This window comes from Peromyscus leucopus, chromosome 7, assembly GCF_004664715.2.
Source record: "Peromyscus leucopus breed LL Stock chromosome 7, UCI_PerLeu_2.1, whole genome shotgun sequence".
Classification (NCBI taxonomy): Eukaryota; Metazoa; Chordata; class Mammalia; order Rodentia; family Cricetidae; genus Peromyscus; species Peromyscus leucopus.
The window spans coordinates 30,669,441-30,695,737 of NC_051069.1; the positions used below are offsets into that span (position 1 = coordinate 30,669,441).

Consider the following 26,297-nt stretch of genomic DNA (forward strand, 5'->3'; position numbering starts at 1 on the left):
TTTCCAGGAAAAAGGGGAGAAGAGGAGGAGAGTAAGGGATGATCTGTATGCCCTGGTCACCTTCACCCAGCTCTGTGAACTCAAAGTCAGCTCAGGTCTTCCTGAGCTCAGGGGAGGCTGTCACGTATCGTCTGAGATGGGTAGCCATGCATCCCGTTAAAACTTGGGGTGATGGGTTAGTAACAAGAAGAGAAGGGCCCTGGGTTGGCACCATGTCCTGCCATCTTGGAGGACGAGCGGTCCCTTCTGTCATCCCAGGTGCATCTTTCCCTCCCTCCAGACTCTGCCTTTTCACAGGGCTTATTCAGAAAAAGGTCCCTCTCTTCTGTGGAGACCAGCTTTCCTCCCAACCACTTCTTATTTCTGAGTTCTTGTCATTATAGCTTCAAATCCCTTCCTTGTAAAGTCTTCCTTGTAAAGACAGCCCCCAATTGTCCCGAGACAGATGCTCCACCTTCTAGTCCCCTCTCTTTCTGTCCCACCTGCCACCATGTAAGTCCCTCCTGTCACTCTGCTGAAGTCTCCAGAAGGCTCCTGATTGGCAAGCCTCATGGGAAATCAGTCCTTATTTCATCTGACTTCTAGCCCCCTAAGGTCCTCGGGCCAGAACATTGCTTTTCAGCCTTCCTTCAAGCTCTCCCCAAGCACTGAGTCCTCGAGGTCTCAAGCCTCGTTTCTCCCCGCCATGTGCTCTATCAATACTGAACCCAGTGAACCCAAATTTTCCTTATAACCCTATTCCTGGGGAGCCCATCACCTAAGTAGAAGAGAAACCTAGAACTTCCTTCACTTCCTGCCACCTCTACAGACTTTCTGATTCCACCTCTTCGGGGTCATTTGAATCTGCCCCATCCTTTGCAAGCCCAAAGCCAGCCCTTGGTCTCTTGAACTCAGGGGAGGTTAACAAATGTTCTTGACTCTCCTTGTCCTGACCCTCACTACTGGCCTCATTTCTCCCTGCCAGATTTTTAAAATAGCACCCAGACTGATCTTTTCAGATCACATTTCCGCTCTCTCTCCAGCATACCTATAAGAGCAATTGCCCTGAAATACAAACCTTGCCATGTCATGACCTGTTTAAAGTCCTTGGGCTGTTTCTCAGCATTGTCGGGCACCATTCCAGCCTCTTAGTGAGTCTTTATAATGGTTTTCATGCTGTGACTCCTTCATGTGCCCTCCTGACCCAGGCACCCCAAGATTCCTTAAGTTTTGCGGGGTGGGGGGAGGAGAGACTTCATAGCTGGCATGTTGTTTCTCTGCCTGTCTGAAAACTTACTAACTTCGTTTACAGCTACCTCCTCTGGGAGCCTGGTAGTCAATAGCCACAAGGTAGTCAATAGCCACTTAGGTAGTCAGTAGCCACTTGGGTGTCATAGCCACTGAACACGTGTGTGTATGCTAGACACATGCAGAAATCCTTCTCTGGAACTTCCCCATCTGAGACGTTACCTTTCCTTTATCTTCCTAAAAATGTCTTGCTTCACTGTACAGAAAAGATCTTGCTTCCTCCTCAGCCCCCAGGATCTCTTTGAGAACCAAAGACCTAGTCTCCCTGACTTGTGATTTTCTGGTACACGAATCCCTGCTTCATAGGTGAAGCATATTATGATTTTGTCTTTTCACTTGCTGTTAGCTTGTGGCCATTTGTCTTCCTCTGAACACTTAGGAGTCAGAAATATCCCATATTTGGATACATACATCTACATACATCTCCTTGACTAAGAGAGTCGGCGAATAGAGCATTGATGAACTAGTAAACATAGGAAGGATTGAATGAATGCACTAACTTCCAGTATCACTTACAAAGTTCATGGTGAAGTACTGAATGAATGATTCAGATCACAAATGCTTTGGGGGATCTGAGAAGTGGGGAATCCATTCAGCTGGAGCTCTTCATGGCTCGCTGGGGGTTAAGCTGTAAGAGAATAAGATGTGGTTCAGTTAAGATGTGAATGTGGTCACAGAAAAGCCAAGAGCTTTCCAAAGGGTGGGGCAGGAGGGATGACTACTGGACCAAAAACAAACAAACAAAAAACAACAACAGCAAAACCAAAAACACAAGGCAAAGTCACATGACCTGCTTCATGTTCAGCAAGGATGTATCTAGAAGCAGCTAAGTGATCATAGAATTAAGTAGGGCATGATCCTGGAAAGGAACATTAGAACCGGACTACAGAGGGCCTTAAGTCTAGGGGATGTGCATTGGTACGAGGGAGACTGAGACAGGTTAGGGGAATTCGGGAGGGCAGGAAGGGAACCAACAGCAGGAACAGAGAGCTGTGGGTCCCCTGGCTGACCTCAGCAATTGAGCAGATGGTGTGGCCAAAGGGTCGGGAGAATGCAAGTGTCTTTGCCAAAAGTGTACATGTGAGCAATTATCTGCTATTAACTGAGTCTGGGAAGCAAGACCGTGCCCCCAATTGTATATAAAGGTAATGGGTACTATTTGGGACACAGACTTTGCAATAAGCCCCAGGGAATATTTTGTAGTAACAGTCAGAAACACAAACCTAATATGTAGTTGAGAACTTACATCTACATAGCAACCCAGGGGCTAATAGATGACAACTGATTTGAGAATCAGTAAGCTGCTTCTCCCTGTGTGCATGCATGTTTATGTGTGCTCGGGCATGTGCATGGGCATGTGTGCCTGTGGAGGCCAGACAACAACTTTGGGTTTTTGTTCCACAGGCCCCATCCACCTTGTCTTGGAGACAGAGTCTCTCACTAGCCTGGAATTCATTGAGGAAGGTAGGCTAGCTGAGCAGGGAGCACCAGGGATGTGCCTGTCTCTACCTTCCTGGCATTGGGATCACAAGTGTGGACCACCATGTTCTGTTTCCTTATGTGGGTTCTGGGGATCTGACCCAAGCCCCTGACTTGTAAGGCAAATGTGTTCCCAACTGAACTGTCTCTCCAATCTAATAGATTCTTAAGGGGGAAAGTATATAATGAAGATTAGACCTAGTGGGTAATATAGCTAGGTTCATGGTAGGGGCTAGGGGAGATGGGTGAATGGGAATTTCAGTTTTTCTGTATCCTTGCCAACACTCAGCATGGTCAAACCTTTTAATTTCAGCCATTCAAAAGGTTTGCAGTGCATCTCATTATGGTTTTGCCGGGCGGTGGTGGCGCATGCCTTTAATCCCAGCACTCGGGAGGCAGAGCCAGGTGGATCTCTGTGAGTTCGAGGCCAGCCTGGACTACGGAGTGAGTCCCAGGAAAGGCACAAAGCTACACAGAGAAACCCTGTCTCGAAAAACCAAAAAAAAAAAAAAAAAAAAAAAAGGTTTGCAGTGCATCTCATTATGGTTTTAATTTGTATTTCCCTGGTTACTGTTAGTGGTGAGGATATGTTCTACCCACCCAAATCACTTCTCTGTGAAGTGTCTGTCCACATGTTTTTGTTTGACTTAAAATTTGCATAGTTTTCTTATTACTGAGGCTTGAACGTCTTCATGTTTCTGGATGCAAGTCCTCTGTCTAGGATAGGTTCTGTACAAATCCTCTTCCAGGTTGCGGCTTGTCTAGCTATTCTGTTCATGATGTCTTTGGAAGGACAGATATGTATAGCTTTGATGAAGTCTAACTTAGTTTTTACTTCATGGGTTGTACTAACTTGGGGGTCATGCAGATTTTCTTCTAGAAGTTTCACAGTCTTGGGGGTTACCTTTATGTCTACAGCCCATTTTCCGTTAATGTTGGTACATGGCATGTGGCAGTTCGAAGTTCTTATCTCATTTCAGTGTGTGAGGATCCCATTATTTTGACTCAACACAGTGTGGTACTGTTTTTCACTGTGTCTCTGTTTAAAACAAACAAACAAAAAACCAAACCAAACCAAACAAACAAACAAACAAACAAAAAAACCAAGAAAACAAAATGTTTTTTCCCCACAGCGGTATGGAGCAGAGTAATGATCTTAATAGAAGTTGGCTTAGAATCTCCCCAAAGTCAAGGTTAATTTGGCTCAAGTATCTATAAAGGGCATACCTTTGCCAGAGGAGGTACCAGGCCCTGGGTGAGACCGGGTCAATGAGTGGAAGTTAAGTCGGAAGCCTTGACTGCAATGCACTACAAGAGGTGTGGGTTCCTTGGGAAATACACGGCTGTGATGCTTGGTTAGCCACGCTGTTCAGGGTAAGGCTTCCTGGAGAGGGATGTCTCAGGAGTTACCCCAAGTGAGCAGGACCAGCAAGCGAAGATGAGAGAACAGAGGAGATGGGGGACCAAAGGAATGCAGGCACATAGCAGCACCAAGTGTGTGTGCATGTTCATGTTTGTGTGCAGGTAGGCATGTGTTTTCACATGTATGTCTCTCTGTGTGTGCATGTGTACACACACCCATGCTATGTCATCAACATTTCACTATGTGTGGAAGGTGGAGAGGGGTGAGTCGGGAAGCAGAGTCTCAGGGGCATGTCTCATCTGCTGTGTCGGGGAACCCCGTGGATGGAACCCAGGGTGGTGCATGTGCCAGGCAAGTGTTTTTCACTACGGTACACTCCAAGCCTATTTTTGTTTTTATCTTTATCTTGAGACTGGGTTTGGATAAGTTGCTCAGACTGGCCTCGAACCTCTAATCCTCATGCCTCAGTTTCCTGACTAGCTGGATTACGGGTGTATATCCACAAGACCTGACTGAGCAGAAGCCCCACCCTTCCAGGTAGTTGAGATGAAGCAGAGAGACTGGTTAGGAGAACCAACAAGAGAAGGCAGAAGGAGGCAGAAGCAGACATGGTTGAGGGCATTGTTTGGAGGAGGGGAGTTGGGCAAGGGCATGATGTCTGGGAAGCTGATGGTGTGTGTGTGTGTGTGTGTGTGTGTGTGTGTGTGTAGAATGGGGCAGGTGTGTGGAGGTCAGAGCACAACTTTTTGGCTTTGGTTCTGGCCTTCTACCTTTATGTGGTAGGGTAGTTTGAATGAGAATGGCCCCATACACTCATATGTTTAATTATTTGGTTGTCAGTAGATGGAACTGTTTGGGAAGGATTAGGAGGCATGGCCTGGATAGAGGAGGCGTGTCACTGGGAGCCATTCCCAGTGTGTTCTCTGCCTTCTGCCTAGGGATCAAGATGTAAGTGCTCAGCTCTTCCTCCCATCTTCCCTCCGCCATCATAAATCATAAGCCTAATTCTACTCTTATAAGTTGCCTTGGCCATGGTGTCTTATCGCAGAAATAGAAACCTAACTAAGACATGTGGGTTTGCTTATCAAACTCAGGTCATCAGGTTTGTGTGACAAGAGCTTTACCCACTGAGCCTTCTTGCCAGCCTCTTAGTTTGAATCTTGATAAGTGTGAGATGCTCTTTAGACATCTACCTGGAGGTGCCAACAGGCTGTTGTGTGCACATGTTGCTTCCCCCAGGGAGGTGGCTGGAAATGAAAGCCATCACTTACAAAGCTCCTGTGAATAAGGCAGAAAAAGGGCTTTGCAGAGACCCTGGGGATCTATCCATATTAAAGGAGGGCAGGAGCAGAGGGTACCTCCTGCAGCAAGGGCTGGAAAATTAGTAGCATCCTTGGAGAGCAGCTTCCTAGGAACCAATGAAGTTGAAGGCCTCAGGTGAGAAAGCAGGAGTGGGACTTGGCTGCAAAGAACCCTAGCCCGCCCAGGAGCAGCCTGAGGCAAGGTGCTGCAGCAAATGGGCCCAGGCCCCAGGTGCTGCCAGGAGCCATGCAATCTTGGGCAAAGTTGCTCAACCTGCCCTTTCTCACTTCTCTTGCCTATAAAACACAATAATAAACGGAGGGTTGCATGGGGATTAAATGAGATCGTATATTCGATGCTCTCAGAGCAGCACCTGGTGATCATAAACAATAATGCGGGCTAGTGATGTAATTAGACAAGGGATCAGAAGTACCCACTGGTTTTGCAAGGATGCTTGTTGGCCCTGGTATTGTGGGCAGTCTGAGTGAGGTGGGGGGCAGAAGGTGGCTTGCAGTGAGGGGGTGGAGGGGTGTCTTAGGGCTGAAGTCAGCAAACTCTGAAGAATCATCCAATAAGCCGGGCTGGCACTGTGGGTCAGGAGGAAAGGGAGCTGGCAGCATTGTAGAATTGTCTTGGGAGGCTGTGCTCTCCTCCCTGCAGGTGTTAAAAGTCCTCCTTCACTCTTTTGTGTGTTGGCTGGGATTTTTTTGGCTTTCCACTCACCAAATTGGGAGCCCATTGTGTTTGTTTACAGGGCCAGTGTGGCACACGGCCCATCTGGTCACAGGAAGTTCCATCTGCTTGGGCCTCGCTGCTGCCGGAGCACAGAGAGACAGGCTGGTCGGCAAGCAACTGAAGACAGGGGCATAGGGAGTTGTATGGGGCAGGCAGGGCAGGGGGAGGAAGACAGGCATGGGGATGGAGGCTCTCCTGGAAGAGGGGAGCTCAGTGAGGATAAAGGTATGACAGCTCACCTGGAGGGAGACTTCCTTCAGCAGAAGGGTGAGTGGGAACAACAAGTCAATGGAGGGCACTGAGAGAACTCATGATACATCTATCATCTACAGACAGTGCCGTAGCCATCTCTGGACCCAGAGCTGCGGGCAAGCAGCTGGGAAGCAAAGGTAACCACTTCCCCAGGGCTCAACCCATCTCTTTTTCTTGTTAGCATAGGGTCGTAACAGGTCGGGCCAAAAAGCCATTGGCAGTGTTATAGATATGGCCTATAAAGGCTCGCCAGTAAAATTTCTTTATTCCCCCCCTTAAAGAGAAGAGCTGTTGAGGTGCCTAAAATCTTCTGTAGCAGGCCTCTGGTGGAGCTTAAAGATTAAGGTAGCTGGCATCCACACTTGAGGGGTCACTCCGGAGCTTTCAATAATTCATGAAGGGAACGCAAGTTCTGCTCCAGTTCCCACAGGTGAACAGAGAACAGGATCCTGCCATCCCTGGATGGATGCTGCTAAGTAGAGGTACCATTTGGTTCTCTGCCCTGCATGCCCATGCACAGCGGCCGCCTTCAATCCTGGTGTCATCTGATGTTGCCACATCACCAACATTTGCTGCAGTTGCCGCAGAGGGTGAAGAGCCAGGTGGTCCTGCACTGCTTTGGCACCCAGTAGCCATTCATTCCTGACCACTGCACGTCCAGAGTCATCCATTTACTGAGACAAATCAGGTTCCTCCAGCTGATACTCTCAAAGGGCTGACTGACGAAGAGAGCAAGGAGGGGCCACAGACAGGCAGCAGGACAAATTCACAGAGCTCAGGGGAAGGGAGTTCATTTGAAATGAGTCATCTGAGGAAGCAGGCAGGCGGGAACAAGAGTTGTCTGGACATTTAAGGCACGGGCAGCTGAGGGTACACACAGCACAGGTGGGCAGACAAGTCTCCGCCCATGGGGCGGGAGCTGGTGGGGTTCTCGGGACATCGGTGGAAGAGAATACTGGGAGCTGGGAGCTGGATAGGGCTTTCCAAAAGAGGTGAGTCTTTAGGGAGAAGATCCCAGGCAGGGAAAGCGGAGGTAAGGAATGGTGTCAACAAAAGCAGAGGGGACAGCAGAGGTGGGTGACTGTGCTCCCGCGGTGAGAGGATGCCAGGCTGTGCTGACCAAAGGCAATTCCCAATGCTCGGGAGACCATCCTTCTGGCTGTAATAGAAAGCCAATCGGTAGCTGTACACCTGCTTCTACACAGGCCTGTTCATGCGTACTAGCACTGAGCTAGCCAATGCTATAATAGGCTGGGCCAGGCCTACCAACCCAGAGGAAGCCATCCTGTCCAAAGCAGACACATACTGGCATGAGAATGGGGAGGAGAACTTGGGATCAGGATGCACACTGTCAACAGGCTGTCTTCCCATTGTCAGGGACCTCAGAACCCAGATGGGGAGAGGGTTCAGCAGAGAACATAATGCTTGGGGTTTGAGGCAGAGGCTCTGTGTGAATGCAAAGGCTTTCTTGACATAAAGAAGATGCACTGAATCTGGCTGGGTCAGAAGAAGCACTGGACATTGAATCTTCAAGGTTAGGTAAAGGGGCAGACCCTAGTTCCCACATGTGTCTCCCCATCACAACCCTGCTCTCACTGCAGTCCGGACTTCTGAGTCTCACCGTGGCTACTAGTTGACTCCTGCAGAGAAGTCCCCAGGGCCACAGAATGTGCTGGCTCATACTGTTCCTCATTTGGCAGCAGCTGGGAACTCTGAACATTCTGGCCTAGCCTGGTAGCTGGGCCAGAGGGACTCAGTGTGGTCCAGGAGCATCCGCTGAACATTAAGTCTCAAGCACACTGCTCTCTTCCATCCATCTGGCCCCTCTCCTGGGACTTCTGAAAAACAAGTATGCTGTTTGGTAACTGCCTTTTGGGGACATGTTCCTTCAGTGTCCTGTCTCCAACTTGTCTTTGGCATCCATAGCCCTAGAATTCAGTTCCTGTTTTCAAGATGATTATCTTGGTTCCAATATGTTTGATGCAAACCAACCAACTACCCAGTCAAGCCTCTTCCCTGTCAGAAATTAATCACCATCAAGAAGCAAAATCTTAGTGAAATGTGGTACTCAGGATGGCCTGGGAGTGGGCATGGGGAACAGGATTTGACAAGCCCTTGTCAAATACCTCTGAGGGCCTCATGAGGAAGGAAAGAAGAAGAGAATCCAACATCAGATCCCTGAATTCCCTCCTATTGTCCATCATTCCTCTGACTCAGCACATTAGATGATGCTCTGGATGTTGGATGTACAGTGTGTGACACAGTTATCTAGGGGCTTGGACATCTGAGTTTGTATTAACACACTGTCCTACTCAGCTTAGGATGCTATGCCATGAGATTACAAATGAAGTGGCTGAAACAGAACTTTTTTTTTTTTTTTTTTTTTTTTTTGGTTTTTCAAGACAGGGTTTCTCTTGTGTAGCTTTGCGCCTTTCCTGGGACTCACTTGGTAGCCCAGGCTGGCCTCGAACTCACAGAGATCCGCCTGCCTCTGCCTCCCGAGTGCTGGGATTAAAGGCGTGCGCCACCACCGCCCGGCTGAAACAGAACTTTTATTTCTCAGTGTTTTCTGGGATGTCCAAGGTCATTCCTGATGACCAAGTTCATTCTTGCTGAGGCCTCTCTTCTTGGCCATCTTCTCACTACGTCATCTTCTCATAGTAGAGAGCAAGTGAGTAAGCCCCTTCCTTTCTCTTCTGAGAAGGACACTAATTCCGTGAGTTCAGGGCCCCATCCTTGCGACCTCATTTAACTTCAATTAACTCCTGAAGGCCCTCCTTCCAAATATTGTCACATTGGAAGTTAGGACTTTAAAAATGCCATGGGAAGGGGGACAGCAAAAGAGAGGTCATGAAACCCACAGCACACACATTAGATGTGTCTTTTTCAAAAAGAAGAGAGGAGAGGAGAGGAGGAGAGGGGAAGAGAAGAGAAGCAATGGAAGCAGTTGTGTCTGGAACAGACCCTTGGGTGGGTGCTCCTCTTGTGATACCCTTTAATTGTACCATGGGTGTACTGACGGAGCTGGGGCAAGGCCAGTGAGACTGTAACAGAACCCCCAGGGAAGATGGTCCTAAGTTCTCACGTTCACAAGGAACATGGACTTTGTATTAACTTTCCATCACTGTGACGAAATTCCTGAGGTCAATCAGCTTACAGGAGCAAAGGTATATGTGGGCTTGTGGGGTCAGAGGTTTCAGTTCTCAGCTGCTTGGCTCTTTCGCTTTAGGGACCATGGTGAGGCTCTATATCATGATGGAAGTATGCGGTAGAGAAAGCCACTCTGCTCAGCTGGCCAGGAAGTCAGGGGGCGGGGGCAAGATCATTGGTTACCATTCAGTGACCTAACTTCCTTCAGCTATGGCCCACTTCTTGAAATTCCAATAGCTCCTAGTAGACCCAGCCTTTGGGGACATACTTCAGATCTAAGCCTTATAATATTTTCTGGGAGATTATTTTGATGATTCATTTATTACAAGTAATTTATACAATATCCAGTAGATATTAATAGTGAGATTCAAGAAACTAAGGATGGCTGCCTCTAGTTGGGGAATCTCATCAGATGTGAGTGTGTGGTGATAACTGTAGGAAAGCAGAGAAGTTACCTGGGCAGTTTTCAGAGGTATAGAATCTAGTCTGTCACTGTTAGTGTCTCAGAGTTGATTTGCCTTGATGACATGTCTTTAAAGTACCCAAAGGTGTAGGATTCCTACCTGATAACACTCTCTTGAGCCCAAGTCCTGAGAGGACAGATGAGACCATGTCCTCCTCCTCCACTAGCCAACTCTGAAAACATGATCAGGTCACCAGACTCATCCGAACCCATATTTCTCATGTCATGTGAAGTTAAAACACTCATCTTACAGCATTGAGGATGAGATTTTGACATGCCCACTAAACACACCATTGTTGCTGAGTATACAAGCACAGATCTGTCTTGGATCCACAAGTCTCCTGCCCATGACTCTGCTGGATGGACTGCCAATTCCTGCTGCTCTAGATATCTTCCCTGTGCTCTAGGGCCAGCATAACTGCTGCTACGAAAATTTCAGTGTAAAGCATTTTACAGCAGTAAATCTTATGGAGAGTCTGATATCCATAAGCAATGGATATTAAGCTGTGATGGTCACCACTGGTGTGGGGCTGCATACCACCTATCTGCTCTTAAAAGGAACAACATGTGTCCATCCAGGGACATCATTTGGGAATCATTCCTCTCTACACCTGCTTCCTTATGGTCTCAAGTTGTCATCCTAGTGTGATGCAGTGTGACTCCATTTCTGTTTCCTATGGAGCCATCTCATGCTGAGTCTTGCTCCCTGAACCAGTCCAGTGAAACTGTAACTGACCGAAGTCAGAACATTGCCACGTTCTCCCATTCACAAAGAACGTGGACACGTGTTACAGGCTACCTTGGCAGGGCTTTCAAGTCTTCCCAGTTCCAATTCTTTGGCCACCCCTACAGGTGGCTGGTCATCTCCTGTGTGCTTTCCTAGTTAAAGCATCTACTTCATTGCCTAAGCCTTGGGACTTACCTTTACAGCCCCATGCTGGAGCCCACACTGTGAATGTGAAATTGAGTTTACATTGTTCACTGAGGGGGTGCATATAAATAAATCCGCCGTCAGGAAGAATGCTTTGTCATGTTCTGTGTCCTGGTATTTTCTTGGTGAGATGTTGATTGTATGTATGTCAGCAATGGACAAAATGATAGCATGGAGCCTGGGTTATTAAGGTACAGGGATTACCTTAGGGATTCTGTCACAGTGATGGAATGTTAACTAATACCAAGTCCATATTCCTTGTGAACATGAGAACTTAGGAACATTTTGCCCTGGCCCACCTGGCCATAGCCACTCAGGGCCATGTGGCAGTGGAGTCTCTTGTGGTACACTGTGTGTTTCCTTCAACCTCTGAAAGATAAGTTTGCTATTCTTTTCTTTGTTTTTTTCTGTAATTACATTATTGAGGTAAAATTCATATCCTGCATAACTGACCCACTCAAAGTATATAATTCAGTGACTTTTACTGTATCCACAGCAGTCTCCTAACCCTAGGCCACTGTTACTCTATAGATTTCTGTTTCTATGGACTCACTTTGTCTAGACATTCTTGTACTACTAGACCCATCCGATATGTTGTGTTTTGTGTCTGGCAGCTTTCACTTGGTGTAATGCTGTTAAGGTTCATTCATGTTGTCACACGTGGGAACACTTTGCTCCTCTTATGTCCCAGTAGTGATCCATGAGGATAGGGAGGCAGCATTGTCTTTGTCCTTTGGTTGATGGACAAATGGATGGATTGTTTCCACCTTTTAGACTTTGTGAATAATTGCTCATGTATAACTGCCATAAATGTTGACATAACAGTGTGTGGTGGGTGTCAGCTTTTCAGCTCTCCCAGGAAGAGAATTAAGGACCTCAGTCGCCAGCATTGCGTGCCTACTAGATGTGAGACTGCATTGAGTACGTCCCATCTCATGTCACAGTAGCCCAAAGAGCAGCTTTCCTCCCCATTTTTCAAGTCAAGAAACAGATCCTTTAGCTGATATGGGTGGACCTGGGACTAGAGCCCAATTCTCTGTGATTCCCTTCAGATTGCATCCAGAGGCGGGGCAGCTACTCATACTGTACCTCTCTCCAAGTCATCCACACTGATCATCACACTGGTTTAGTCCAGAGGAGGGGTCACTGACCTCCACTACCTGCACTGAATCTCTACACTCATCAGTGGGTTTTTCTTTATTACACCAATGTTCAGTGAAGAAAAGTCGTTCAGACAAATTGCATGGCTCACCTGGGGGACACAGCTCATGGCACCAGAGACTGGAGTGCGAGCATTCCACAGTAACCTGCAGCTGCTTCCCGGGGACCACAGCTGTCCCCCACAAATGCATAGCCTTCTCTTCCCCAGGGAGTTTCCCTGTATACTTGGAATCCCATTTTCAAAAGGGTAGCACTCACGTGCACTTGGACAAGTCCCCAAGGTTATTTTTGTACCCAGGCTGGGGATCTCGGACAGGTAGGACCCCTGGTGGCTGGCTGTGGTATTGCATTGTTCCTCAGGTGTCTATCCCATTAGAATTCACTGCCACACCTGTCTGTAATCAGAGACGGAAGCATGCAGGGAACTTACTCTGGAGGGTTTTGCGGATGTTGAGGTGGAGAGGGATTTGGGGAGATGGCAGTTTGGGGAGGGTGGAGAAGGAAGAGGGGTAACGGTGGTGGGTGACGTACCAACTGTCAACTGCCCCCATGTGGTTGCCTACCCACAGCTGCTATCTTGGATGACCCCATGGAGTGCAGCAGAGGGGAACGGCTCTCCATCACCCTGGCGAAGAACCGCATCAACCGCGCACCGGAGAGACTGGGCAAGGCCAAGGTCGAAGTGGACATCTTCGAGCTCCTCAGAGACAGCGAGTACGAAACTGCAGAAACCAGTACGTAGAGCGGACAGACGGGCAGAGGGAGGTGGTGGGTGTGTGTCTAGTGCCAGGCCTCTGATATGGATGTTCCCGGGGGAGGGAGGGAGTTATATATGAGGAAGACCTGTGAGAATCTCAGCCCAGATGAGATTCCTAGGTTTTGTTGTGAATCAAGAATTAGATAGAATATTAGTTCACAAAATAATCCATCTACTCATTCATTCATTCATTCATTTATTCACTCACTCATTCACTCATAGGCTGATTCATTCATGTCCTGGGCACTTTCTATACACATGCTTGAAGGAAGTTTTGGGGATATTGCAAAAGAATGGTGGCTTATCCGTTGCCCACCTGGCTGCCCTTTTCCTTCCCTCCATCTTTTCCTTCTTCCTCCCTCTTTCCCTTTTTTCTTACCTTCTAGTCTTTAGTAGTGTTTCACTTTGAGATAGGCTCTCACTCTTTAGCCCAGGCTGATCTAGAGCTCAGTAAGTAGCCCAGGCTAGCTTCAAACTCACAGCAACTCTCCTGCCTCAGCCTCCCAAGTACTGGTACCGCTGGTGTAAGCTACTCCACCTGGCTCTATCTTGTGCTCTTGTGCTGAGGCAGAAATGTAGGAAGATACTATGACTTGGAATGGAGTATGGCCACTTTCTTTGACTAAGATATTCAGCCTACCTATACCTCAGTTTCTTCATCAGTAAAATGGGAGTGCTAGCCTCTACTTTGCAAATCTTGCATATTGTTATGAGAGTCACATGAGTTTAAATATAGGCGAATCCTCTGTGAGTTGTAGGGTTTCTCAGACAAAGTAGGTCACCCAACTTACTCTTAGCACACAGGTAGGTCCCGTGTGCTGGATGCTGCTTTTACTTCTAACAATAGTGTGAGAGTTGCACACAATTTCTATTTCAGCAAGTGATGCTCAAAGGCATGGGATAATTTTCCTGAGCACAGAGCTAGCCTGTACAAATCCACTAAACCTTCCTTATGATCTGTCTGGTGCTGGTGGTGCCTTGGTACTTAGGCTCAACTGAGTGAGCCCCTGTCTTGTAGCTAAGCCGGAAATGAGCAGCTCCAGTACAGAAGGAAAGCAAAGAGCTGTTAGTCACCTTTCTGCTCTGTGACAAAGTGCCTGAGACATCAACTTAAGAAGAGGAAAGATGTTTGGCTGCACAGTTTTTGAGGTCTGAGTCCGTGACGGACCTGCCCCATTGCCGTGGGATTTTGAACATACAGAGTGTCATGGTGGAGACCTCTGGTAGAAAGTTGCCCACCTCATGGTAACCAGGAAGCAAGATGTGACAGGAAGAAGAGGGATGAGGGTCCCAATATCCCCTTTAAGGACAGGCCCCCAGTGACCTCACTCTCTTCTGCTAGGCCTCACCTGCTAAAGTTTCCTCTACCTCCCAACAGCACTATCACATGATGACCAAGCCTTCACCATGTGAACCTTTGAAGGGCATTCGAATCCAAACTGAGCAAGGGATGCTCAGCCCAGACAGATGATTGACATTAATTCCACAAGACTTTGGAGAGTCCCCTTCTCTTCTTTTCCCAACCCAAACACCAAATAAATGAAAGAAAAGAACAGCTTGTCTAACTATTCATGTCTGTCACGGTATCTTCCCCAGGAGGATGCTGCAATGCTCTGTGGCTCCAGCCTGGGCTGTTAGGACTATAGGAAGGACACAGGTTCTCACTGGAGATGATGGGGGAGGGAGGCTGTGGTCCCCAGAACCACCAGCAGAGCTCTCTCTCTTTGTGTGTGTGTGTGTGTGTGTGTGTGTGTGTGTGTGTGTGTTTCTCTGTCCCTGTCTCTCTCCTGACCTCACTGCTTCTTTAAAATCCTGTCCTGCTGGACCCAGACTCTTCCTCAGCTGGGTAGTTTTCCTAGTTCATCCATCATGCACCTGTCTCATAATGGCTGCCCAGGATGATGCCCTCTGATTCTTTACTTTGGAGCTTTTATTGAGTGTTTCCTCTATGATTCTGGATGTTTTGCTTTAGGAACAGTGTTGGAAACAAGGTAGACAGGACCTCTGGACTCACGGGGCCTACCGACACTTCAGAATATACAGTGTCAGCCTTCCCTAGTATTGTTTTTTAAAATATGTTTTTATTAATATTTTTGAGAATTTCCCACAGACGTACAATGTACTTTGATCATATTCATCCCCATAACCTTCTCCCTAGTTCTTCCCGTATCCATCACACCCCACCTCTCTGAATTTCCTGTCTTTTGTTGTTTATAAATAACCTAATCAGTCCGGTTTGTGCTGCTCATATAGGCAAGGGTGTGAGGCCATTATCTGGAGCATGGCCAACCAATCAGGGGCCACACTTCTAAAGAGAACCAACTGGCCTTCCTTCCCCTAGCACCATCAACTGCCAGAAGCTCCTGAGCTGGGAGGAGGGGCTTGTGACCCCCTCCTCTCTCCCTGCTGTTGTGGTGGATGGTTTGATCTTATCCAGGTCTTATGCAGGCAGGCACTCCCAGCTGCTGTGAGTTCCTGAGTGCCGCTGTCCCGTCATGTCCAAGAGACGCAGGTTTGCTCTGGTCCTGTCTGACTCCCATGGTCTTTCTGCTCCTCCTTCCGTGATATCTCCCGAGCCTCGAGGGGAGAAGTGTGAGATGGATGTCCTCCTTCGTTTCTCTAGATCCCCAAAGTGGAGGGTCTGATTAGGCCTGCTCATCTTGCTTTGTGGCCCGTCTCACACAAGGGGGCCTGCAAACAGACATTGACTGTCCTCGGGGACAGTGTCCTCTCCTGGTCCAGCAGCTGTGAGTGAGGGTGGTTTATGCTATGCGGAGTAGGGCCATTGAGGCTAACAGGAGCTACTGATACACATTCTCCCAGAACAGGGTGTGGTGGATCCAGTATGAAAACCATTCATTCATTCATTCATTCATTCATTCATTCATTCAGTAAATAAACATGTAGCAAGAGCCTATTGTACCTGATTCTACCCAACAAGAACTTGTCAGGGAACAGAAAAATGTCCAAGAAGACATCAAGATTAATTTCTAGCACAATGAAAGGAAGACAGGTTGCTCAAGACCTTCTGAATAAAATCAGAAATTCCCACAACAAACTTCTTGTGAGTCTCCTAGTCTGGTCTGTGGAATTTCTTCGCTCGGGTGTCGGACAAGGGTCTGGATTTCTTCAGAGTTCTGCAGCCCACTCTTTGAAAACCAGCTCCCTGCTCCTTCCCGTCAGTTCTTCAGGGCCTCCCCAGCAGGACCCAATGCATGTCTGCCCATTGTAGATGGCGTCATTGGCGGGAAGAAATTTCCTCTCCCAGTGACCTATGCAGCCTGCTTTGGTAAAGTCAGTGCGTCTAACATATTAAGCCAGATGAATCAGGGAATAAAGGAAATTGATATCTTTATTCCTCATTGCAGGGCTTTGGACATCTTTTTAATGCCCCCTTTTTAGGCACCAAGTATTTTATTAACAAGTGGCCTTAGGTTCAGCTTTTATATCTCAGTGTGTTTGAGGCGTGCTTCAGATGGCTTCTGGATCTTTCTACCCCCAGTGTCTTTCATCTGAAGTCAGAGTATACCACCATAGTGGGTTTTAAACGCTACCAGATAGTTCTTTGAAAGGCCTCAGCCTAGTTTTTTTTATTTTTTTAATCCTCAGGTAAGGAGATAGGTGAATGATGGGTTCTTGCAGTGGTTAAAGCTAGGCTCATTGGTGCCAGTGGCAGGTAGAAGGAACAGGATCCTTGGATGGAGAGGGCTAGCCACACTGATCTCTGCTTGGGGAGACGTGTAAGGGATGTGACAGTTAGGATCGAGGGTTTGAGAGTTAGACCTGCCCGAGCTCTCCCTGTGTGGTGTGGAAAGGCTCTGTAGCCATTTTTATGCCTCAGGTTTGCTTACTTGTCAAGTGATAGTGGCAGCTGTCTCATTCAGGTGTGCCATGCAACAGCGTGGGTGACGCACACACACCCCTCGGTGGGTGCACACACGGCGTCTTCAGCGAGTGGCGGCTCTAGCTTTTGCGGTTAGGTGATTTTCCCTCCTGTCTTAGCTGAGCAGTTTCCCCCCAGACCTCACCACGGCCTCTTCTGTCCTGCGTTTCAAAGCTCAGCTGTCCCAGAGGGCTACACTCTCTCCCAGGCTCTTCTCAGGTGACTTGCTTAATGTCAACATCCCTCATAATTGGCCGTTCCCATTCTCTTTCCAGTTTTCTGCATTTGAGGCTTCTGACAGCTTTGAGCCTTTGAAAGTTGCGGTGGGTCACCTCATGCCAGCTGCTGCTCTGCACCACAGTCCGGGCTTTCCCTGGGCTAGTGGTCCAGGTCTGATTTCCATTGCTAATTTAAGACATTTGCATGGATCCAGTGCCTTGGAGGACCCTCCCAACCCCTCACCTATCACCCTGTGGCCAGGGACTGTGCTTCAAGAAGATCAAAGAGCCTGCTGGTGATGTTTTGGGTTGTGCAAAGTCAAGGCTGTGATTGAAGTTGGGACTTTAGCGATCCAACAGGGCTATTTCGTCTTACTGTGGTAATAGGAGCTTTTCAAAAAGCTCTGTACACACCACACTTAATGAATCACATTCAGGGTGGGCCAGCCAGTCCAGGGAAGCAGAGGTTATTTTGAGAATCAAAGATGAGGAAGTGTACCAAAGGTGAAGATGCTGGAATCCAGAGGTCGCCCCCCCACCCCCCACCCCTCATCTGTTCGCTGCACACGAGGCTTAGAGATGGAAAGTATCACACAGGGCATTAATTAACAGCCAACCTGGATAACTGGGGGGAGATACAAGGAAAAAAAATCACCCCCCATTCAGCCTGGTTCACACAGGCCGATTTTCATACAGTAGGTTTAGTTAGAGTGAGGGTCACTTACGAAGCTTCCTCCAACACTCGCGGGACTTCCCCCACCTCTGCCCTTTTACCACCATCTCCTCGGGCTTCTAGATGTTAGATTTGCTAACTCCGCCTGCCTGGCTCACAGATCTGAAGTGAGAGGAATGGACAAGACCTATTAGGCCATTTCCCTCCCACTCTGCCCTTCCCGCTTCCCACTCTATCTTCTCTCCACCACAACCTTTCCTTTGCAAGGAGCTCCTAAAACGCATCAGACTTCGACATCCCGCGCTCTCTAGATCACTCTGTCTCCTGTGGAGAATGTATGAGAGCTGAACTAAGCACCACCCCTTTACCACCCAAATACCCGTAGGCACCATCCCTGCTGCAGCCAGAGCCAATTTGAGGCTTAATTTACTGTAGAGCTAGAAGCAGGGGCCTCCCCGTCAACCCCTCACCTCATCTGTGAGGTGATGTGAGGCCAAGCATACCGTCTACTGTCCACACTGTCTCCCCTTGAAACCCAGAAGACACACCAGAGAACCAGGACCTCAGGAGGCTCCGGGGTGCCTGGCATGGGGCACATGTCTGATATGTTCCAACTCACTCTTTCAGTCCATTCTTCTTAGGCTTCTTGAAGTCTCTGTCTGGTCGTTATGACCTCCAGTGATTCAGGGTTGCCTCTGAGAATTGAGGGTCAGCATGCCCTCAAAATCAGTTCAGATGGCCCAAGGAAATGGCTCTGGAGGTAAAATGCTTGCTATCTCTTGTAAATCTCAGTGCTTGGGAGGTGGAAATAAGTAGATCTCCTAGGCTCACTGGCCAGCTTAGACTACTTGCTGGGTTCTAGCCCAGTGAGAGACGCTGGCTCCAGACAAAACAGAACAGGATGGATGGTGCCTGAGAAACAAGACCCAAGGTTAATGGCTGGCCTCTGTAAGCACACCCACTTGCACACACACACACACACACACACACACACACACACACACACACACACATCCGGGCATACCCCTCCCTCCCCCCCGCCCAATACACACATGGGCCAGGGTAAGGAGAAGCTAGAAGAGAAGGGCATGCACATATGATGAGTGATGAGTCATTCATCAAACATTCCTTGATGTGCTGTCTGAGTTCATCACTTCCTAGCGTGAACTCAGAAACACACCGATGACAGTGCTCAGAAATGATCTGGTCCAGTCCTCTCACATCACAGGTGAAGCCACTGAGGCTCATGGTCTTTTTCAAGGAAGAAGTTAAGGAACGCACATTCTTCAAAGTGACTTGGGTCTTAGGTGGTCTTGAAAGAAAGGTGTATTCAGAGAGTGGCTCATGTCAGAGCTAGGACACAGGCCAGATGGTCAGGCAAGACTCCAGGCAAAGCCTTGGAATGTTCCATAGGTAAACAGACGCTGGCATCCAGGTAGGCGGCACAATGGCCCAAGCAAAGGTTTGAGTCTGGACACCAGGGGTACAGTGGGGCGAAGTGGCTGATGAACATGAGTCTTTGAAAGAATTTACAGCAGGCATGGTTGATGGTCAGATAGGAAGGTCGGTAGAGACCAACAGCTACATGCAGGGCTGGGGCCACCTGTATGCCCCAGAATTCTAGCCCTGGTTCTACCACGTATGGGCTACTGCCCTGTTCCTTCAAGTCCTCATGGGAGAATAATAAAATTCCTATGGAAATGTGTATGCCTAGCACTCTTCCTTCTTAAGGTTAGTGGGGGCTGGGGGTGTGAGAATGGAAGTATTTAACACACTCGGAGCAGCACATGGCCTGGTGTGAGCTCACAGCAACTTTTACCCATTCTTGTGATCATAGATTCACGCCTCCCTCTCAGGGGCAGCATGCTTGCCAGCTGGAAGCCTGGCCCATGGGAAGCCCCGGGGAATAGTGTTGTTCCTTCTGTGACTATTAGGGAAGGAGGAGGAGGTGGGGGTTTCTGGAACCAGGCCCCACTCTGGAGCATGGATAGTGCAGGGAGCTGTACTCTTCACCCCTCATACACTTCCTTTCCTGGCTCGCCCAGCAAGTCCGATTCATTCAGCTTGCCAGGAGACAGGAGCAAGGGGTATCCATGGAAAGCTTTGGTGCCAGAGGAGACAGTGTGTCAGAGTAAACAGAGGCAGCTGCTACCTGATTGTAGGACAGCCGGGGCCTCTTGGTGTGTTCCAAGAGTGACATGTGCAGGAACAAGGAGACACCTTTGCTCTCCAGAGTCACCTTGAAGTGCCTTTGTGCCAAGGACTGAGTCATGCCCAGTTTTTTGTTTTTTCCTGCTCTGTGGCCCTCCTAACCCTGTGACAGTGGGATGCTTAGCCCCTGCAAGTAGCTGAGTAGCTCATCTAGAACCTGCCTTGCCAGGGACAAGGACCTACGTCCACTGGCACCTGGATTGACCCCTCTGGAATATATGTCTCACGGCCGGTCCTGCCCACTCTGCGCTGTTCCTATCAGATATGAGCCCAGCTTCCAGATGGACTTGGGAGCCACAGAGAAGTTCCTCCATGGGGTTGCAACACCACATCCTGGTCTTTTATTCTCTTAGCTGCCCTAACAAATTGCCTTCTGATTCCTCTGCTGGCTGGAAAGCTTTGTCATGGCCGCTTCCTTGTTCTTCCCCTCCCCTGGAGGCAGAGTTAGGGCATCTGTTCCCCTTCCTTGATGTCCCTCCAACCCATTTCTCAGTGCCGTCACTCTGGTGGCTTTGGCCTGTGGAATCAGGGCCCAGAAGTTCTAGAGATGAGGCCTTTTTGTGGCTGTTTCCCATTTCTACTGAGTTGGGCATCCTCCCTAAGGAACAAGAGCCATCTCAGGGATTCTTCAGGCCATACTGCTGAGAGGAGGACTGTCCCATTGCCCTGGACCTACCTTGGATCACATCAGTTCAACTGAATTGCTTTATGCCAGGGATGACCAGATGTCTCCCTGTTCTTAAAAGTATAGGACACAGTGAGCCAATGGACAAATAGATGTGGGTGTGGGGCACTCAGAAGGTCATACCCAGGACCCCAAGCTCCTGAGGCCTGACAGGTTTAGAATTCAGACCTTTTGCCAGGCAGCAGTGGCACACGCTTTTAATCCTAGCACTTGGGAGGCAGAGTCAGGTGGGTCTCTGTGAGTTCAAGGCCAGCCTGGTCTACAGAGCAAGATCCAGGACAGGCACCAAAACTACATGGAGAAACCCTGTCTCGAAAAACCAAAAAAAAAAAAAAAAAAAGAATTCAGAACTTTTGAGACTGTAGAAGGTGCACACATTACACATGTCTGACACTAAAGAGTGTCTCCAGTAATGACCCATGTGCAGACAAATGTGTTTTTACAGTCACACGTTGTGCAGGTTGAATATCCCTTAAGTGAAATGCTTGGGCCCAGAAGTGTTTCCTGGTGGGGTCAAGGGTGGGAATTTGAATTGTTTGCATAGACATTAGTAGTTGAGAGTTCCTAATAATAATAAAAAAACAAAACAAAACTGGAAACCCCAAATCTCAAGTGTTTTGAGCATCATGCCAGCGCTCAAAAAGTTTAGGATTTAGGACTTTTGGATTAGGGCTGCTTAGCTGGTAAATAGCCACACATCTGTCTACTTAGAGGAGATTTTAGCACCTATTTTGAGAAAATGCATCCAAACTTGGGATTGTGACCTTCTATAAGCATTTATCTTTAGAAAAAACATCCCTCTGCTGAGAGCTATCATGAGTATGCTTGGCGCATAAGCTGGCGAGGCATCTGGAGAACAGGGGAATTGCCATGATTCTACAGGCAGTTGGCTCAGATGCAGGACATGATGAGGCTTTCTGCCTGGGGGCAGGATCTGAACTGGGTATTAGAGGATCAATATGAGTTTCCTGGGCAGAAGAACAAGAGAAAGTCTAGACCATGGCAGGCCGGGAGTGCTAAAGAACCCTATCTTTTTTGTAATGGTTTTAGAAAATATTTTTTATTAAGAAATTTTCAATTCATTTTACGTACCAACCACAGATCCCCCTTTCTTCCCCCCTCTCACTTCCTCCACAACCTTCCTCCCCAGCCCTCCCCCCATCCCCTCCTCTGACAAGGTAAGGCCTCCCATGGGGAGTCAGCAAAGCCTGGCACATTCAGTTGAGGCAGGTCCAAGCTCCTCCCCCTGCACCAAGGCTGTTCAAGGTGTCCCACCATAGGTAATAGGCTCCAAAAAGCCAGCTCACGCACCAGGGATAAATCCTGATCACACTGCCAGCAGGTACAAGCTACACAACTGTCTCGCTTATGCAGAGGGCCTAGTCCAGTCCCACGGAGGCTCCACAGCTGTTGGTCTAAAGTTCATGAGTTCCCACTAGCTTGTAAAGAACCCTGTCTTTGAGAAGTGCTTTAAAGTGAATAAAATAGCTGACCAGGGAAACCAATTATATAGAAAAGCAGCCAAAATATTTTAATAGTGATGTATTAATAGCTGTGATTTATAAATGTATTCATAGCCAAGCCCAGCCTTGGGTCTAACCACTAGAACGAGTTTGAACTAGTCATGAATATAAATGATATTTGTAATGTGATATGAAAACATCAGTGATTTCTGTTGGTGACAAAGGTACATGGGCTGCAAATATACTGTGCTTTATTATATGCATTAAAAGCAAAGGAAATGTTACATTTCAGCTGGGTTTCCAGAGAAAAATGAACAACACACACACATACATACATACATGCACACGCACACCCGCACACACCCCTTAACACTCCCGACTCTTTCTCGCAGAACACAGGCAGCTGGTCAGGTTAGGAACACCTGGTTTAGGTAGAACTAACTGCTCAGGAACCTGGAGAAGGAAGACAGAGACAGGCGCAGTGCAGGAGGAGGCATGGGGGTGGGATGGGTTGGGGAGGGGGGGCAGGAGGACGCAGGGGGCGGGGGGCGGGGCTGGGAAGGCAGGGTGACAGGCAGATCAGACCTCTTAAATTTTACTTGTCATCAGGAGATTTTTTTTTAACACATTCCTTATAACATATAATAAAAGAATACATGCTCATTACAGAGCGTGAAGAAATAAAAAAAGGAAACCACAGAACATTCCCACAGCCAAGTCAGTGTCATCGAAGATTCCAGTTAATTGCCATTCTCTGTGGAAGGCTGTGGTTTAGGAGCTGGTCCTGGGGACAGGGGTCAAGCTGTCCAAGCTGCACTCTATTCCTTGGTTTTCCTGACTTGTTCTGTGTCTGCAAAGTGAAGATGCAGGTCCTTGTACCTGTTTCATCAGGTTGCTTCAGAATTACACAAATCCGCTCCTAAGATGTGTGCTGAACGGGCCATAATTATCTCCTGGTAAATGTTGGCACTAATCATGTCTTCCTTAGATCATTCCTCAGTGCATAACTAGCCCCTGTATTTGCTTAGCTTTGGCTTCATGTAGATGCACATATAATTTTATATCCTACTTAATTCTCTTAATATTATTACATAAATAATTTTCATGCTATTATTAACTGTTCACATACATCTTAAACGCCTAAATACCATTCTATTTGGGCATATGACCCACTCTTTCTAACTATCCCCTGATGGTTATTTCCAGTTTCCCATGTGAAAAGTCGAGAAAGCTGTGGTACAGCTAGGCTAGGACGCCTTGGTGTGTTACTGTAAGGGCTGGAGGGTGCCAGGATTACATAAGACAGACCGAAGCAACAGACCAATGTTTAATGATTATAATGTACACTACCGTGTGGAGAAAAGATTGGAAGTGGGGAGTCCTGGAGAAGACCCCATAGGAAGTCAGGTCAGGTGGGCAGAGCCTAGCCCCAGTAAGTGAATGGATGCAGTCAGAGGGAAGGTGTGGAAGAATCAAGAGTAACTGTGGCCTTTGACCTTCAGGAGCTAAGGGAAGTGAAGCAGAGTGGTTAAGAACATGAGCCTTGGTGTCAGTAGACCTCTAAGGTCAAGATCAGCTAAGCCATATAGTACCTATGTGAGCTTGAATAAGTTACGTACATGCTAACCCTCCATTTCCTCATCTGTAAAGTGGGAATAAAATGAATCTTCCTGGGGGAAGAGGGAGATCAGCAAGCACTGGCTGACAGAGGAGGGATAAATAAGAGCAAAGCATAATGATACATGAGTATGAAAATGCATAATGAAGCCCATCACTTTGTGGCTAACTTTAAAGATGAATACATTTGGGGGACTGGGGTGAGGGCTCAGCAGCTAAGAGCCCTTGCTGCTCTTGCAGAGGACCTGAGTTTGGTTCCTGGTCCTTACAACCATCTGTAATTCCAACTGCAAGGAATCTGACGGCCTCTCAGAAGTTGGCGGTTTGGCAACAGAGTCCATGCTCATACTCGATGAACTCTGCCGTGTTGAATAGGAGGTGCCGGAGGGCAGGCACCATGGCTAAGGCAAGGTGGTGCTTAGAACTTGATGTTGTACTTGGCATGAGCAGCTGGTAGCATCATCTGGGCAAAGGCAGCAAGGGTAAGTTTGTTTAGGCAGAGGAAGGTAAACAGAAAGAGGTAAAACCTGGCTTAAGCAGATAAGGAAGAGTCATTAGCCAAGGAAGAGACTCTCAGAAGTAGAGGAGAAGCAGCACCAGACAGTGTTATGTTTGGAAATCTCAAAGAATAGCACAATCAACTGTTGGGAAAGAGAGTTGGGGGAGGACCAGTGACAGGTGGTAATGACCTTTTGCACCTGCAGATGCAATAGAACCAGGTGGGTTCAGAGAGAGCCCTCTATAAGCACAGAGGCTCTATGGTTGTGGAGGAGAGAGCTAGGGGAAGGCCTGGCTGTGGAGAACCGGACTGTACAGTGAATGGGGCCGGGGCCTCGAAGCCCAAAGCTGACTCCAACCGTGACTGGCTCTGCAACCTAATGTGTGTCACAACATCAGGAGGAAGGACTCCTTCCTAAGACTGTCATGCTGGGATGCCCTGGAAAGCATCCAGCAGGCAGGGGGAGCTACACAGCCGGGCATGGGAAGGCTTGCATTCTGCGGAGGCTCTTCCTAGGTCAGGCCTGGCCACCAGGCTGTATGCCCCTGGGGACGGGTACACTCAATACTGTTGAGTCCTCTGCAGCTCTGAGATTCTGGAGGCCACAGGTAAAGAGCAGGTAGAGCAGTTCTAAAGCTCATATTGCACACCCACAACTCTGTGATTTGAACCCTGGAGTCTTCCCCTGCTACCTGTGCCCCGTGCGGTTGATCCCATGGCTGTTTTGGCTGATGGCTAGGACTTTCCACAGGAAGGAGTACCAGGCTTCAGGGGGGGCTTGGTTGCTCTCTCCACAGACCAGCATGCAGCATTCCCTCACATGCAGTTTCTGAGAAATGAGTTCTGTCATGAATAAAAGGGAAATGTGTGTGGACCTAGGCTTTCAGCTTGGGGTACAGTGTCCAATTGTGCAGTGGGAACATCTGTATGCAGCCTGAGGATGGTGTCTGGGCTCTGACATCACTGATGTGTGCAGTGGGAACATCTGTATGCAGCCTGAGGATGGAGTCTGGGCTCTGACATCACTGATGTGTGCAGTGGAGAGCCTCTATGCAGCCTGAGGATGGTGGCCCGGCTCTGATGTGTGCAGAGAATGAGCTCAGACACTCTCTGTTCCCTCCTTCCCTCCTATCCTCCTTCCCCCAGTCTCTAGCATTCTGTAATCTTACTTCTCCCTTTCTCTTCTGACCACATGCCCCATCATTCAGCATTCAGCCATGAAGGCCATCTGGGATCCTATCTAGAAAACATTGTACTAGACACCAAGATGTCTAGCAGGGTGGCCTGCCTAGCAGGGTGGCCTGCCTGGAGGGGTTTGTGATCCAGTGAGGGAGTGAGTCTACGGAGAAGGTTCATCAGGCAAAGTGCTCGCAGCACAAGCATGGGGAGCTGAGTTTGAATGCCCAGCACCCACAGAAAAGCTGGATATAGTGATGTGCATCTACTGCTTCATGCTGGAGCAAGGAGAGGTGGATCCTCGGGCCTCGCTGCTCAGCCACTCAAACTAGCCAAATTAGTGAGATCCAGGTTGAGTGAGAAGCCCTGTCATAGAAATGAAGGTGGAGAGCAACAGAGGAAGACAACCAACAGTGACCTCTGGCTTCCACATCACACTCGTGCGCATGCGTGCACACACATGAGCATCTTTATGTATGCACATTCATGAAGAACATGGAGAAGTCTAGTGAGCGGAGAGGAGAACTCTGTACCACACCGAAGAATTGGACAAAGTATCTAAGAGGAGAGGTGCAAACTAGGAATGTGGGTGCGGGGAAGGTCTGAGGAAAGAAGGTGTCTGGGTAACCTTGAAAGGTGAGTGTCTAGAGTCCAGGAGGGAAGAGCACCTTCCCAGTTGAAGAAGAGCAAGGTCAAGACCCCCAGGAGCGAGCCAGCTCTGGGGCGAGGCAGCCAGAGGGGCTGACAGACGACACTCACTCCACCTCTTGTTTTCTCTGTCTTCTCTCACCGGCCTCCCTTGACTTCCATTGTCTGCCTTTTACCTCTCTACTGGCATCTCTTGGCCACCTCTGTCCCCTTCCTGTCTGCTTTTCTTCCTCCTCAACTGTCTCTGCATCTGAGATGTTAAGAGATTGAAGGCTGGGCACCACTCTGCTACCACCTGGAACTTGAATTGCAGCAGCTGGGTCCCCTAACCCTCAGTAGACCAG

The 26,297-nt window shown here is 48.4% G+C and overlaps 1 protein-coding gene across 1 annotated transcript in view; it reads left to right on the forward strand.

Annotated features, from left to right (window-relative positions):
* The window catches only part of Grik4 (glutamate ionotropic receptor kainate type subunit 4), a 431,548-nt gene that overhangs the window by 244,438 nt on the left and 160,813 nt on the right, over positions 1-26,297 (forward strand). The window contains exon 4 of the mRNA XM_037207580.1: positions 12,693-12,857. Coding sequence (XP_037063475.1) covers positions 12,693-12,857 — 165 coding nt within the window. The remainder of the gene's footprint in view (positions 1-12,692; positions 12,858-26,297) is intronic.